The 15,041-nt window shown below is 41.6% G+C and overlaps 1 protein-coding gene across 3 annotated transcripts in view; it reads right to left on the reverse strand.

Moving 5' to 3' along the window:
• The window catches only part of Bmx (BMX non-receptor tyrosine kinase), a 59,672-nt gene that overhangs the window by 22,301 nt on the left and 22,330 nt on the right, over positions 1-15,041 (reverse strand). For 2 of the 3 annotated variants that reach the window (XM_015992054.3, XM_076562868.1), the window contains exons 7-12: positions 13,815-13,990; positions 12,873-12,929; positions 10,014-10,085; positions 9,052-9,105; positions 4,184-4,238; positions 2,404-2,483 (exon numbers count right to left, since the gene is read on the reverse strand). In XM_015992054.3, the coding sequence (XP_015847540.1) occupies positions 2,404-2,483; positions 4,184-4,238; positions 9,052-9,105; positions 10,014-10,085; positions 12,873-12,929; positions 13,815-13,990 (494 nt within the window). The remainder of the gene's footprint in view (positions 1-2,403; positions 2,484-4,183; positions 4,239-9,051; positions 9,106-10,013; positions 10,086-12,872; positions 12,930-13,814; positions 13,991-15,041) is intronic. The other variant, XM_076562869.1, reaches the window with a different exon arrangement.

A 15,041-nucleotide genomic window follows, 5' to 3' on the forward strand; every position in this document is an offset into this window, starting at 1 on the left:
GGGAGTTTGCTGTGAGATGATGTCTCCTAGGAAAGCCAGGGGCTATACACATAAAGTCTCACAAACACGGCTGTCCAAACATGAGCTGAACAAGAATGACATTAGTGAACGTGGCAGACTGGATAGGGAAAGGCCATGCACCCTCAATCCTACACAAAGAACTCCAGGAAACCGAGGAGAGCTGTGAGCAGGAGAGGTGCTCCTCCCCAGGGAAGAGCACAACAATTGGTTGTCCAATGCCAAATGGTCAACCCTGGAAGCATACCTACAAGTAACATTATATGGACTCAATAGGTTCTAGTTATGAATATATATGCATATACAAATGCAGAATGCATGCAATAACAATCGATGAAATAAGAGGTCATGAATTTGAAGGAGATCATGGACTGAGGGAGAAATGTAATTAAGTTATTGCCTCAAAGAAAATTTTTTAAAGGTTATGGCTTTCTTTTAATTCCTTATCTATTTGATACTTTTCTACTGGATCGGCTTCAAACATGTATCTGGGGTGATGAAGCTCAAAAGGGAAGACGTGATATTGCACTTGGCTCTATCCAGAGGGCCACAGCTGTTATGACACTCAGTGAACAGAATGTTCTTAGTTACTGGATTTGTTTCAGGCAGTGACCATGTAAAATCTAGTGTGTGTGCTTATTAGATCCATGGATTCTGGTACTGGCAAATGCGGTATGGCCATTCAAGATATACCCCATTATTTCTAGTTGGAAGTAGATATTCTGTAAAAGAAATCTCAAAATAAAATACCTGCATACCATCTAATTATTACAAATACATATGCATGCTCTGTGGGATGGGGCACATGTCTACACAAATCATTCAGTATAGCTGTTAAGAAATATTTCTTTCAAATGGTCCGAATCAATTAAGCGTTGGTCTGGCCCCCATCCCCACAACACTGAGGGTTTCACAGACATAAAGAAACATGGCTTTGTTGTTTGTTGGTGGCCTAGCTTCAGATTGGTCACTTATTCAGTTTCACGGACTGGTCTTTAAGAGCTCCTTTTGAGCCCCAGCCTCCTCACCTGTTAAGGGGACAAATAAAAACAGTTTTCCTGTTTACTCTGGAGGGGCTTTGCAAGGAATGAGAGAGGTACTAGCCCATGGGAAAGTGAAGATAAAACTCTGGAAGGTACGTGCCTGTAATCCCAGCCCTGGGGAGACAAAGGTAGAAGGCTCAAGAGTTGGAGGCTACATGGTGAGGCTCTGTCTCAAGAAGAGCAGCTTCTGGAGGGGGCTTCTGATGATGACGACTGTGACGGAGACTCTCAAAAGTCTTCCACACCTAAGTGTCAGGCTGAAGGACTCTTGCAGCAACACCGTGAGCACTAACTGCTCCTGAACTGGGTGTTACTATGTGCCGGACAGTATCCTAATCTAATATGCATATTAAATGATTTCATTCCTAGAACATAAAAATCATTTAAAAAAATGTAAACCCATTTTGATTTTCTAGCACTGTTAAAACATTACATAAAGGACATTCAAGTGGCTAGTAATTATAGTGCAAGCCCTTGCATGGCAATTCAAATTCATTGAACTGTGGATACTAACTAAGCTATACAAAATTGTACCACTTTAATGAAGGCATTTAGTTTATATGTGGCCACCTCAAAGTCGTTAGGTTGGCGAAGTTAAATACTGTGGCTTCCTGTTTGATGGAGACACAATCTTTGGATAAGGACTGTGGATGTGAATGTCGGAAGAAATTTTAACCATGTGTAATTGGTCACAGGCCTAACTTGCAGTAACTGTTGCAGTTTTATTTAACAACGCCTTGTTGCCTTGAATGCATTAAAGGTCATTATTATGAATCCCTTTCAAATGAGGAAGTTCAGGCCCAGAGCAGTTAAGAAACTTGCTCAACACAATAAATGCTTGAAATAGGGAGAGAAGTTTGACTTTGAACTAGAACTCTTACCTGCAAAGGGCAGCAGTCAGGCGGAAGCTCCTCGGAGAACACAGCTCCCTTGACTGAACCCCATGGGAAAGGCTTACTGAGAACTGGACACTGGGACAAGCTTCTCAGCTCAGCAGACAGGTTTAGTTTTGACTTAGAAGTGCTGCTGCTGTGTTCTGTTGTTCTCTTTCTGCTCGGGCCTGACTCCAAGGGACTCTTTCAATAAATGTTTATGGAGGAGTGTTATGTTCACAACACTCTGTCACTGTCTGGAGTGGACGGGAGGGGGTCACTCGGAGCATAGCCTTTTGAAAATAGAGGGTAAGAAGGCAATGGCTAATGGCTGTATCCAACACAAATCCTTTGATCCCAAATTCCAGAGTTCAAGAGTGGTGTCACATCTCAAAATATAACTAAATTGTCATCGTTTTCAAACAACAGTCCCAAAGAGGAGAAAAGAAATAAATCTACATTGGACTTACTTCACAGCCTTACTAAATAAGGACACTGTGTACATTCCCATCTGGCTGGAATTTCTAACCATAAATGCTCCTTCTTTGCCCTGAAAAGGAGAAATAATTTTCATTACTTTTGAAAATGATTTTCATGTAGGCAGTAAGGAAAAAGTATTTTTAGATCCACTTTAAATGCCACCAAAGGATCAGGTTACCCAACAGTTGGCACGGAAGGGTCATCCCACAGCTTAGCCTGCTTCCTTTTCTCACTTAATTCTCTCCTCCTCTTCCCCTTTTCCCCCTCCCTTCCTGCCTTCTTCCATTTTCCTTTTTTGGTGCTGGGGATAGAACCCAGGGTCCTACCTTTGCTAAGCAAGTGTTCTACCACTGAGTTTTACCCTCACCCAAATCAGTATCTTTCTAGATCCATCCATCCTATGTGAACCCTTCTCTAGATAATTTGCAACTCTCTAAAATTTTTGTTTCATTTTATACTTATGGAAGCTTAATGTTTCACTGTTTGAGAAATAAAATTTGGGAGAACACACACACACACACACACACACACACACACACACACACACACACATCCCACTATAATCATGTTCTGGAACTGTGTGAGAAAATTAGCAATGAATAATATTTTGTTAAGGTTGTACCCTTTATTTGTCTTTTGCAAGGACTTATTCCAATTTTAACCAGGGCCAGGTTCATAAAGAGCATGATAAACTGTGAATATAACAACTTGCCAAGTAATCTATCACATTCTGTTGAGCACCTCTCTCAAAATGTAATTTGTGTATATAGTGTTTAATTAGATTGAATTGTACCATAGTATCTATTGCATAGATCAAAAGAATTTAATATAGGTAAGCTCATACCAATTATAAATAAAATCAAATAAATTAATTCCATATCACATTTGATATGCTCTGGTTTGGGTGCTAATGAGCAGTGAAAAACAGCTGAGGAAAATAATTACGTTGATAATCTACATTAAGCCATTTTTCTTGGGCTTAGGGTGTATAGCTCAATAGGAGAGAGTATGTGTATTGGTTTGAATGAGTATGGTCCCATAGGCTCATATATTCGAATGCTTAGTCCCCAGGTGGAGGATTGTTTGGGAAGGATTAGGAGATGTGGCCTTGTTGGAAGAGGTGCGTCCCTGGGGGTGGGGAGTTCAGGTTTCGAAAGTCTACACCATTCCAGTTGGCTCTCGGTCTCATGGTTGTTGTCTTAACATGTAAGCGCTCAGCAACTGCTCCAGCATCATGCCTGCATGCCTGCTGCCATCTTCTCCACCAAGATAGTCATGGATTAACCCTCTGAAACTGTAAGCAAGACCCCAATAAACTCTTATATTAGTTGCCTTGGTTATGGGTCTCTTTACAGCAATCGAAAGTAACTAAGACAGCATGTCTGGCATATACTAGCATATGGGGTCCATCCCCAGTCCTCAAAAATAGAATCACCTCTCCTATTTGTGATTCTGTGCTGTCTCCTCCCATCTTGAGTCTGGGATGAGTCATGTAACTCAAAGGGTGGACAACCAATGTCCTGATGAGTTGAAACATTAACTAGATAGTGTTTCTCAGAGAAATGCATTCACCCCTGAGCCCAGTCACAGATAGATAGATATTCTTGGGTTGAAGGTGTAGTCTAGGGGTAGGAATGCATGCTTACATGCAAACACACACACACACACACACACACACACACACACACACACACACACATACATACACAGAGAGGGGGGGAGAGGGAGAGAGAGAGAGATTCTTTGAGGTGAGGAAAGGAAGTTGTTTACCTTTTGTCTCAGTAACTGCTCGGATTGTGACCTGGAAATATTCCCAGCAAACCAGCTGCAAAAGAATTGTGGATTTGAGAATTGCTAATTTTTCAGTTATACCACTTGTCCCTCAACTTCTGAGTCTGAAAAATGAGGCATCGGCCTATATCATGGATTTTCAAATCTAATTATTGGACAGCATTACCTGAGGATAGTTTCAAAACCCAGCTTCTTAATCTCCATCGCCCAGTCTACTTCTGGGGTCAAGCCTGCATTATATCAAGTTCTGAGGAGGCTGCTAGAGTCCTTCTAGGTGACTTCTAAGTTAGCCTATGTTTCACATTTTGAATGAGGACCAGAGATTAGACCAATGATGATCCAATGGGAAAGTCTTTCAACCCCATCATTTTATTTTAATAACCCGGTAGGAGCACATTTTATATCAACTATTTTCAAAGCAAATGCTTTTATTTTTTTTTTTAGAGCAGGAAGAGATAAACATCTAAGATGATATCCAGACAGGAGGCAAAGATATGTGGGAAAGCCAAGTAGAATTCTTTTCCTTAAAAAAAAAAAAAAAAAACTTTGCTATGTGAAGCTCAATAAAAAAAAAAATGTGTCTCATGTGAGGTTAGCTATGTCTGTGGCCCTCTAGCTTGGGCTAAAATGTCACGTAGGGGGATAAGTAGGGTATGGGAACAATGGGGCATGGGTTTGGGGAGCAGGAATAACTGACTAGAAGGTAACACCTGGAGAGGAAGGAAGTGTAGAAGAAGAGTGCAGGTGGGCGTGAAGGCTTGTGGGAGGAAAGCAAGGCCAAAGGTGTCTTCCCAAATGAATGGGTATTCTGTATGGTATCTACATTGGTGGAGAAAGGAATAACAGCAGCTGCTCAGTTCAATGAAGTGGGAAGATTCTCAGACAAGTCAATTTGGAGATCTGAGTTCTAGAAAGAACTACCTCACGTGTAGTTGACTTTGAACAAGGCTCTTAGCCTTTTCCACCATAGACTTTTCCATCTGTAAAATTGGGATTTTTATCTCTCCTGATTTGCTGTGAGAAATGTGATGACCAAAAGCAAGTTGGGGAGGAGATGGTTTATTTCAGCTTTCAGGTTGCAGTCCCTCATTGAGGGAAACCAGTGTAGGAACTCAAGGCAGAAGCTTGGAGCAAAAGCCAGTGGAGGAAGGAGCACCGCTTCCTGGCTAGCCTCTGCTGGCTTGCTCAGCTAGCTTTCCTATACGACTTAGGCCCATTGCCTAGAGGCGGTGCAGTCGACAGTGGACTGGCCCTCCACCTCAATTAGCAATTAAGAAAATGCCAGCCGGAGGGCAATTTCTCAGATGAGGCTCTATCGTCCCAGGTGTGTCAAGTTGACAACCAAGATCGGCTGTCACAGAACTGATCTTGAACAGCCTTTTTAAACTCTACCTTTATACATATTGTATAATTAATCCTTGAGGTATTAATGATGGTTTTTTAAACTCACATTTCAATATAGTAATAGCTAATCAAAAGGCCATCTAGAAAACATGATACAGAATGCAGCTTCTTAAAACATGGATTGGGCCCCTCATGTAGGACAGAATAACTGATGTGAGGGTTCACAAAAGTGGTGGTAGTAACAGCCTGAAAGTGTAGCAACCAAAATTTAATTTAAAACTAAACATGTAATAAATCAGGTATTTCTGGCAGTGCTCACCTGTGTTGCATCATACAGTTTCACTGCAGCCTGCTTCTGAACACATAATATATGCACTTTGCAATGGGCATCTCATCACACACACCACCAATAAATGCTGTCTGAAACAGCCCAGCCCAGAGTTTACTGTGTTTGTACTATACATGCAAAGTTTTCTGCTCTCATGGAAACATAATGGTTTAATTACTGAAAACAAAGATTTAATCTTTTCCTACCATTATTTCTCAGCATGTAAGTATCATGTATTAAATTTAATATATATATATATAAATTTAAAGATAATATAAATATATTACATTTAAATTTTATTTATTTATGTTTTATGTATGAGTGCACTGCATGGATACCTGCATGCCAGAAGAGGGCATTTGATCCCATTATAGATGGTTGTGAGCCACCAAGTGATTGCTGGGAATTGAACTCAGGACAGCCAGTGCTCTGAACTGATGAGCCATTTCTCCAGCCCAAACTGGTATATATTTGCATTGTATTTTATTGGAGTGTTTCATCCTAACAATTGCCGTTTGAGCTGTTTACTGGAGTTTCATTTTAAAAATTATTCAGTGGATTTTGGTTTAGCATTAGAGCAGACTTTCCACTTCTGTAGGCACTAGGCATGTAAGTGGTACACATACATGCAGGTAAAGCACCCATACACATAAATAAGATAATACAAAAATATTTTTTAAAAAACCCAATCAATTTCATAAAACGTTGAAGATGTTCTTCCTTCACTATCTGATATTCAGCAAAGGCCTAATTCTTTATGTAATATAAACAAGCAAATTTGCTTTCATCATTAATAAATGGCATATATATACATATGTTTATGAGTGGTTTTAAAATAAAACTCTTTATGATTTATTGTCAGTAAAAGTTTGATTTCTATACTTATTTTATAACTCTCTATATACCTGGGGGATCACAAAACTTTCTCTGGTTAAAAAAAGACTGTGAGCAGAAAAGTTTTAAAAGCCTTGATCTGGCCTATATACCTATGGGTAGATAGAAGAAAGAAAGGATCAGGAAGAAACACATGGACTTGGACATGAAAGGTGAGATGGTATATATACTGCATTGTCCTAGTTAGCCTTAGCATAGCCTAGAGTCACCTGAGAAAATGTCTCGATTGAATGATTGCTCAGATCAGATGGTCCTGTGGACATACATGTGAGAATTGTCCTAGTTATTCATTGATATAGGAAGAGTGGCACCATTTCCTTCCTGGTCAGGTGGTCCTGGGCTGTATGAGAAAGTTGGCCAAGCAGGAGCCTGTGAGCAAGCCACCTAGCAGCATTTCCCCATGGTTTCTGCTGCGCTTCCTTGGCTGTAAGAGAGTTCCCTGGCGGGGGTAATAATGCTGCATGGAGTAGCAAGCAGTCCTGCGAGCAGTCCTGTCTTCATACTCCTGCTCAAGCTCCTGCCCTGATTTCCCGCAGTGACAGAAGGTTACCTGTAGGCATAAGCCAACTAAACCCTTTCCTCCCTTAAGTTGCTTTGCTCAGTGTTTCATCACAACAACGGAAAGCAAACAAGAACATGCCCCTTCCTAAACCTTCACCTGAATAAACTTGTTACCTGCACCATTATTTTGCTGGACCCCGGCTCTGCCTAATTTTTAAAATTTCATATTCCGTGTCAGAACAGCAGGGACCCAGCTCTAGTCCTGACATGATTTGCCATCTACATCCGAGTGCTCCCGTCTTTATTTGAATGAAGTAGAATTGCTCATGCAATTATGACTGTAAGACAAATGATCCAGTGACAGTGGCACCGACAGTACAGGAAGTAAGGGTGTCAAGTAAGATGTGGGGTCACGCAGCCCTGTAAGTCTTGAGTTCCCTTTCAGAGATCTTTGATTTCTGTAGAAGATGAGATTTTCATGGTGGTTTCCACAATGTGTAAACCTTGACAATTTCAATGTTTGTCCCCCTCTTGGAGACAGGAATTGGAACAGAAATCCCAGAGGAACGCTGCTTACTGGCTTGCTTTCCACGGCTTCCTGCTTTCTTAAGCACTCAGAACCACTTGCTTAGGGGTGGCACTATCCACAGTGGGCTGGAATGGACCCTCCCACTTATCAATCATCAATCAAGAAAATGCCCCACAGACACGCCCACAGGCCACTTGGATGGTGGCAATTCTTTGACTGATGTTCTCTCTTCCCAGCTGACTCTTGGTTTCTATCAAGTTGATAGTTAATGTTAACTATTAACAGAAGGCTAGAATGGAGAAAAGAAATAGCACTACAAAAGAATGGAGGATATACCACATCTTCCCTAATGTGACAGATATGCTTAGAACTAGGGTGGATTATAGGTAAAAGGAGAAGAGGATACATGCAGGTCCATTGTAAAAGCTCTCACTTCATGTGTAACCAATAAATCAATAATAGCAGTCACTCAAAATAGAACATAGGTATGCAGAATCCTAGTGTCCATATGAATTCTAAAACTTTCTGAAGTCCTTTGAATATTGAGTGTCTGCAAAATACAGTATGCTATATTATTCTCATCTTTCTTTAACGCAAATCTCTAAGTCTAGGAGACAATAATGTCAACATTTATAGAATGACAGAAAATGACACTGAATTTTGAAAGAAGCTTAATAGTCCTTAGGCTTCCCAAGGACACTATTAAGGTGACCACCCATTCTCATTTTCTCAGAACAGATTAATTTATGCCATTGTCTATTGGAATTTGTCTCTCTGTTAGGGATCTCAACTTGGATGCCAAATAATAAGGTCATTCTGTGAATAAGAGTCTTGAACATAAATGCTGTTGTGTTGAGTACTGCTGTGTGCCATTAGCACATCATACCAAATGCCTCAGTGAGAGCTTTCAAACATTACCTTGGTTAGAGGGCTCCAACAAATAAATAAGGAGCATAAACATTATATTCTTTATCTAGGGAATGAAAATATTAAGCATGTGATAAAATCTAAAGAATATATGCAGCAGATTTAGATGGTCCAGACTGGGGAAAGTATCTTCATTGATAATTGATAACCGAGTTCATTGGCACTTGCCATTTAGAAAAATGGCTCAGAGCCTCACATGAATTTACCCATGTGAATATAGCCTGCTGAAGAAGCCTGAGAAATCTGTTCTAATGCCTTCAATGAATCAAATAAAAAAAGTCTAATTCTACTTTTAGAAGGACATATAAGACTTTCAACACTCACTCGTAATCATCCAGATTTTCCTCTTCTTCAGATGAACTTGACTCAGGGAATCCCCTTAAGAAGAATCCAGAAACAACATGAATGCCAAACAAACAAGCCAACCAAGCAACAATCCAAGTGCCCAGTACAGCAATAGCAAAACTCTTACTTACTTTATGCACATATACAAAACTAAGTTTCTGCTAAGTTTCCCCTTTGCACTGGGGAAGGGATCAGCGTAATGAAAAGGCAAGTCACTCACAAGCTGAATTTATGCCCAGTGCAATAAGAGAATGGCGCTTTAACAAAAGAGGCTTCTAGGAACTCAGGTGGCTTAGATTCTTTCAGAAGAGCAACCTTATGAAACATGAAGATTCCCTCAAAAAATGGTTCCAGTATAAAGTTTAAAAAGTTGGCTGTGCCTGGAGAGATGGCTGAGTGGTTAAGAGCACTTCCCTGCTCTTGACAAAGGCTTTGGTTCAGTTCTCAGCACCCACATGGCAGCTCACAACTATCTATAACTCCAATTCTAAGGGACCCAATGCCCTCTTCTGACCTCTGTGAATACGGCACATATGTGGCGAACTTACATGCAGCCCAAATACTCCTACATATTAAGATAAAAAAATAAAATGGAATAATAGTTTTTAAATGATGGTGATGTGTGTAGAGCTATTCTTAAGGAAGAATTATTTATTCTGCATTGCCTTTTCTCTTGTTAGAGATGCCTGAGTCAGTGTACCATAACACCAGAGTACATAATGAGTGATGCATAGGGATAATTAGTGTGAGGAAAACTTTCCCCAAGAAACCCTCAATGAGATTCACCTATGTGTTCAGAGGCAAACTATATGGACATTTTTTGGATTTTATTTACCTTGCATGCAAAGCCTCATTGTAAACTTATTTCAAATTTGGTTAGTTTCCCTGCAAATTTACAGAAGTAAATTTTGTGCATAAAGTAGTATCTAGACTGGATTTACCATGACATCTTTGAGGTGTTGTGATATACAATATTTCTTTCTGCTTGGTTACTGGCGGCGACGTCTTCCTCACTGCAAATAAGGATTTACGGTTAATATGGTAAACGTGAAAGCTCCTGGAAAGCAACCATATCTTCTCCTGATGCTTTGGCAAGGCTGATGAACAGATTAGAACATCAGTAAGAGTGGAGAAGTTGGAAGTCCGGAACCTGATTTTGATTTCTCTACCTCAGGTTATCTTTAGCTCTCTTAGAGAGTTAGCCATTTCTTGTTTACCTCTGTGTATGACCTAACATCCTTGTGACTGACAGTCAAATCTTTTGCAATATATTTACCTAACAGATCGCTGAAAAATGAAATAAAAGGAGGAAGCCATGACTACTCCTAAAATATGGAGAAGACTGTTATTGTAGATATAAGGGAGAAGGCAGGCAGAGGGAAGAGTCCAGGCTGAACGTGGCCGGCAGACTAAAATGGACCATAAGAGGAGAGAGGGGGAGGGAGATAAAAGATGAAAAACCGCCGGGCGGTGGTGGCACACACCTTTAATCCCAGCACTCGGGAGGCAGAGCCAGGAAGATCTCTGTGAAGTTCGAGGCCAGCCTGGCCTACCACCTGAGTTCCAGGAAAGGTGCAAAGCTACACAGAGAAACCCTGTCTCGAAAAACGAAAAAAAAAAAAAAAGAGAGAGAGAGAGAGAGAAAGAGATGATAAACCAACCAAGAGAGGTCTACCCAAAATGGCTGCTGGCTGCATTATATAGGAAAGAGAAGCTGGGCGAGAGAGCTTTAGGGTAGGAGGCAGTGTTGGGAGGAGCCACAGGTACTGAGTGAGGCTGGGAGAGCTGGCCGGTAGCTGCTGTCTGCTTTGATATGTTAGTGGGCACCTCAGTTAGCCTTTTGTTCGGGTTTCCTTGACACCTAATAACCACTAGCTTCCACAAACCTCAAAGATAAATTGTCATTAGGTAATGTGAGAACCAAAGTTAAATGCTGGAGGCTATTTATGTTTTCACTCCCCTAAACGAGTTTGTTTGACCCACATACACCTGCACTCGATGTGCTTGATCAGTGTGGATGGGAGGTATGTGGGCAGGAAATACATCAGAATGTATGCTTGCTCCTGATTGGATGTAGGTGGAAGGGGGAGGAGAGGAAGGGAGTGGGCAGGAAATATGTAAGGATATATGATTTCCCCTGATTGGGCCTGATGGGAAATACGGTGACTCTGTGGGGGTGCCATTTTAAGCCCCTACAAGGTGTGACTTGTGGCCGTTTTCTGGGAACTCAAAGATGGACCTGGCCAGAGAGTCCATCAACCTGACAAATATTTAATTAAAGCTTGCTTCACATTTGGTTTTAAACTGTGGTACTGGTCTTATTCTCCGCCTGTGGGATCAACAGTAACATCTGAGACCTGGAACACAGGCGCCCCCCCTTTGCTACAGTCCCCTCTCTGATGTTTCCACCTATGTATTTGAAAAATGCTTTGCTTTACTTATTTCTAAACATCCTCTTGAGCCAGGCACAGTGGTGCACGTCTTTAATCCCAGCTCTTGGAGGCAGAGGCAGGCAGATCTCTGTGAGTTTGAGACCAGGCTGGTCTAGAGTGAGTTCCAAGACAGCCAGAGCTGTTACACAGAGAAACCCTGTCTCAAAAACATACAAACAAACAACAAAAACAGAACAAATGAACAAACAACAAAAACAAACCTCATGAAATCTCTGTATCATTAGAACATGGAATTTGGAATGACCTCAATTTGTGTTCCTGGGCCCACGGGCACTCATATATGGCTCCAAAATAAGCTCTTTCTTATGCCCTTTGAGGTGACAGTTGTGCTTTCTGTCGTGTTGACAGTGCATTTATAAATGTATGATTAGTGGATGTTAAGTGGCAGTGATTTGTTTCAGCTAGGTCTTAACCGTTTGACTTTGACACTTTGCTCCTGTCAGAGCAAAGTCTTGAACAAATGACAACTGCTAATGCTGATCTTAATGGCCCCCCACAGCAGGAACCCAGGATCGGGAGATAACCTGGCTAGGTTTGCTCTGCTTTTCTTGGGGATACACAAATATTCTGTCCTTTATGTATTTTTAAGTATGTTGTTTTCCTCCCTGTTGGTGTGATTAGGGCTTGAACGTGTGACTCTTCTGGACACCGATGGAGCAGCAAGATTTGTATAGTCCTTCGCCACCCATCATTTTATCTCTTCTGCGCTGGGTGGTAAGAGCCCGAGGAAGTCTCTACCTTCTCCTAAAGTCCCAGGCTTGCTTTGTCTGGAATTTAGAACCCATTTCCTGTTTGCAGTCACAACCCAGACTTTTTTTTTCTAAACTACAATTCACAGGGACAAGCTGCTTTGGCAAGGAAACGCTCCTCTGGTTTTGTTTCAAGAAAGGCCTAGAGAATTCTAAATGCCCTCAAATTCTAAAATGCCTCCTCCCCACCTGCTCAACCAGCATTGCCCCAGAGAAGAGCCTTTTGCCTTCGTGCTCTGTAAGGAATTCTCATGGAAAAAGGCAAAGCAATTTATTTAGCTCTGTTCTTTGCTGTTCCCCAGGGTGGGGGTGTGTGATCAGAGAACAACGTGGAGGAGCCATTCTCTCCTTCTACCATGTGAGATCTGGGACTGAACCTGAGCATCAGATGTGAGCACATTGAACGCAGATGGTCAGCCACTGAGCCATCTTGCCAGCCCAGATCTACAAGAGCACTGGGTAGCAGACAGACAAATGTAACCCTTTCCTCAGCAATGAGGTACAGACACTACACTTGGAAACTAGTTGTGCCCTAGAGTGAAAGAGACTGTGACATATTATATTTAAAGACATTTAAATCCAATGGGATAATACTTACGTTCTTTCAGGTTCCACAGGACCCTGTGGCTGCATCATTGGTACAGTGGGGCATTTGCTTTAAGTGAAAACAACGAGGGTGAGAAGAGTCAAGGACTAAGAGCACAAAAGGCGATAAACAGTGAGTCAGAGAGATGCTTTGCATTTACTCTGCGTAGAGACAGATGTCAGCAGGCCTCTGCAGGGAAGCTGACAACTCCGTGAGAATGACAGACAGTGACCACAGCGGCTGAAGCCTGAGGCACCCTTCTACATGATCCAGTTGCCATTCAGTTCAGCATTTATTGAACATCAAATATGGCAAAGATATATTCACCTTATATATCACCTTCAACGTGCTTTCAATTCTGAATTTGGATAGCATCATTGGGTTGAAAACTTGAAAGGACTAAGTAAGCCCACCTGAAACTCACTCCTTTATATAAGAGAGACGTCTTAGAGATTCTGCGTTTAGGATTGTGCAGTTATTTGAGGGAAATGGGAGCAAAAAGGGGAAAGACGAAAATGCTGAAGCTATCATAAGGAACATTAGATAGACTAAAATGAAATCTATACTCTCGGGTCCAGAGGGGCCACTTCATTCCCGACTCTTTTTTAAAAAATTGTATAAATATATAATACGTACATGAATGCTCTATCTGCATGTATGACTTTATACCAGAAGAAGGCATCAGACCCTTCTGTAGATGGTTGTGAGTCACCATGTGGTCACTGGGAATCGAACTCAGGACCTCTGGAAGAGGAGCCAGTGCTCTTAACCACTGAGCTATCTCTCTAGCCCTCAGCTTCCTCACTCTTCTAGTTCAGATACTGAATGTTTTCGAAGAAGACCCACCCTAGTAAAGCTAAGGCCTGCACTACCAGCTTTGAGGGTGCAGTCCAAAGCTTTGGGGGCAATGTTTGCTCTACACTCTGGGCAGCCCGCTTTAATGCTTAGCTTTACCTTTTCAGCTTTCTTACTTGCCACCAGTCAGGGCAGTCTTCCCTTGGAATATAGCGTATATTGATGGCAGGCTGGGAGCCATAACTTTTCTTTGAGTGGCTGTCATATTGGGGCGGAGTGGTACTTGAGGATGATGCATCCATTCTAAGAACAGGAACTGCCCGAGGAATCTTCAGCTTTGGAGGACAAGAGATTTTATTATATCACAAAAGGGGCACAGATCCATGAACACAATATCCCAGTTCCTACACAAAAGAGGAAGGATGGAAGAAAGGAAAGGAGGGATGGAGACAGTGTTAAGAATTGACAAGGATGCAGAACAACTGTTAACTCATGCTTTGGCCAGTTGGAAACGTCTTTGCAGAATGTTGTGAGGCTGGGTGTCTATATTAGATAGCCCAGCAAGTATACGCTATACATCCAGCAGTGAAACCCAAAGGTGTGCAAAATAATGGTCACAGTAGAATTGTCGGAATTCAATAAAATTGGAAACTACCAAAATACTTCTCAAGAGGACAAAATAGAAAATATATTGTTGCTGCAGTGGGCTGAGAAATGACTTCCCCAGATGTTCATGTCCTAACTCACAGAGTCTGTGAACATTTTCCATGGTGGAAGGGACTCTGTTGACTGTGACTAAGTTAAGGCGTTTGAGATGGGGAGATTATTCTGAGAGAGAGGGATGAGCCTGGTATAATCAGAGGTGTTAGAGATTAGGTAGAACATGTGAGCATGTGAGCAGAGGCACAGTGCAGAAAAGCTGCTGCCCCTTCGGTACTGAAGATGAAGAAGAAAGGCCCCTGAAACCACTGAAAACGCTGGCCTTCAGAAGCTAGGCAAGGCAAGGAAACAGCCCTCCCCCTTAAAGTCTGCAGAAGAAACAACTGACTAGGCTTTTGAACCTCAGAACTATGAGGCAATAACTCAATAAATCATGTTGCTTCAGGCCCCTAAACTTGTGGTAATTTGTTGGGGCAACAATAAGAGAATAGTTAAGTAGTATAATCATATGATGGAATTCTATAAGCAATGAGAATAAAATATAATCACTTATTAAAAATTAAGACCCCCATAAACTGAACCCCCCCCAAAAAAAAGGGCAAGTGACTGTATGTGTGTGTGTGTGTGTGTGTGTGTGTGTGTCTGTCTGTCTGTCTGTCTGTCTGTCTGTCTGTAAATCAAGCAAACAATCAATGAGGTTGAATATCTAGCTAGCAATTGCTCTTG

This window comes from Peromyscus maniculatus, chromosome X, assembly GCF_049852395.1.
Source record: "Peromyscus maniculatus bairdii isolate BWxNUB_F1_BW_parent chromosome X, HU_Pman_BW_mat_3.1, whole genome shotgun sequence".
In the NCBI taxonomy this organism is placed as follows: Eukaryota; Metazoa; Chordata; class Mammalia; order Rodentia; family Cricetidae; genus Peromyscus; species Peromyscus maniculatus.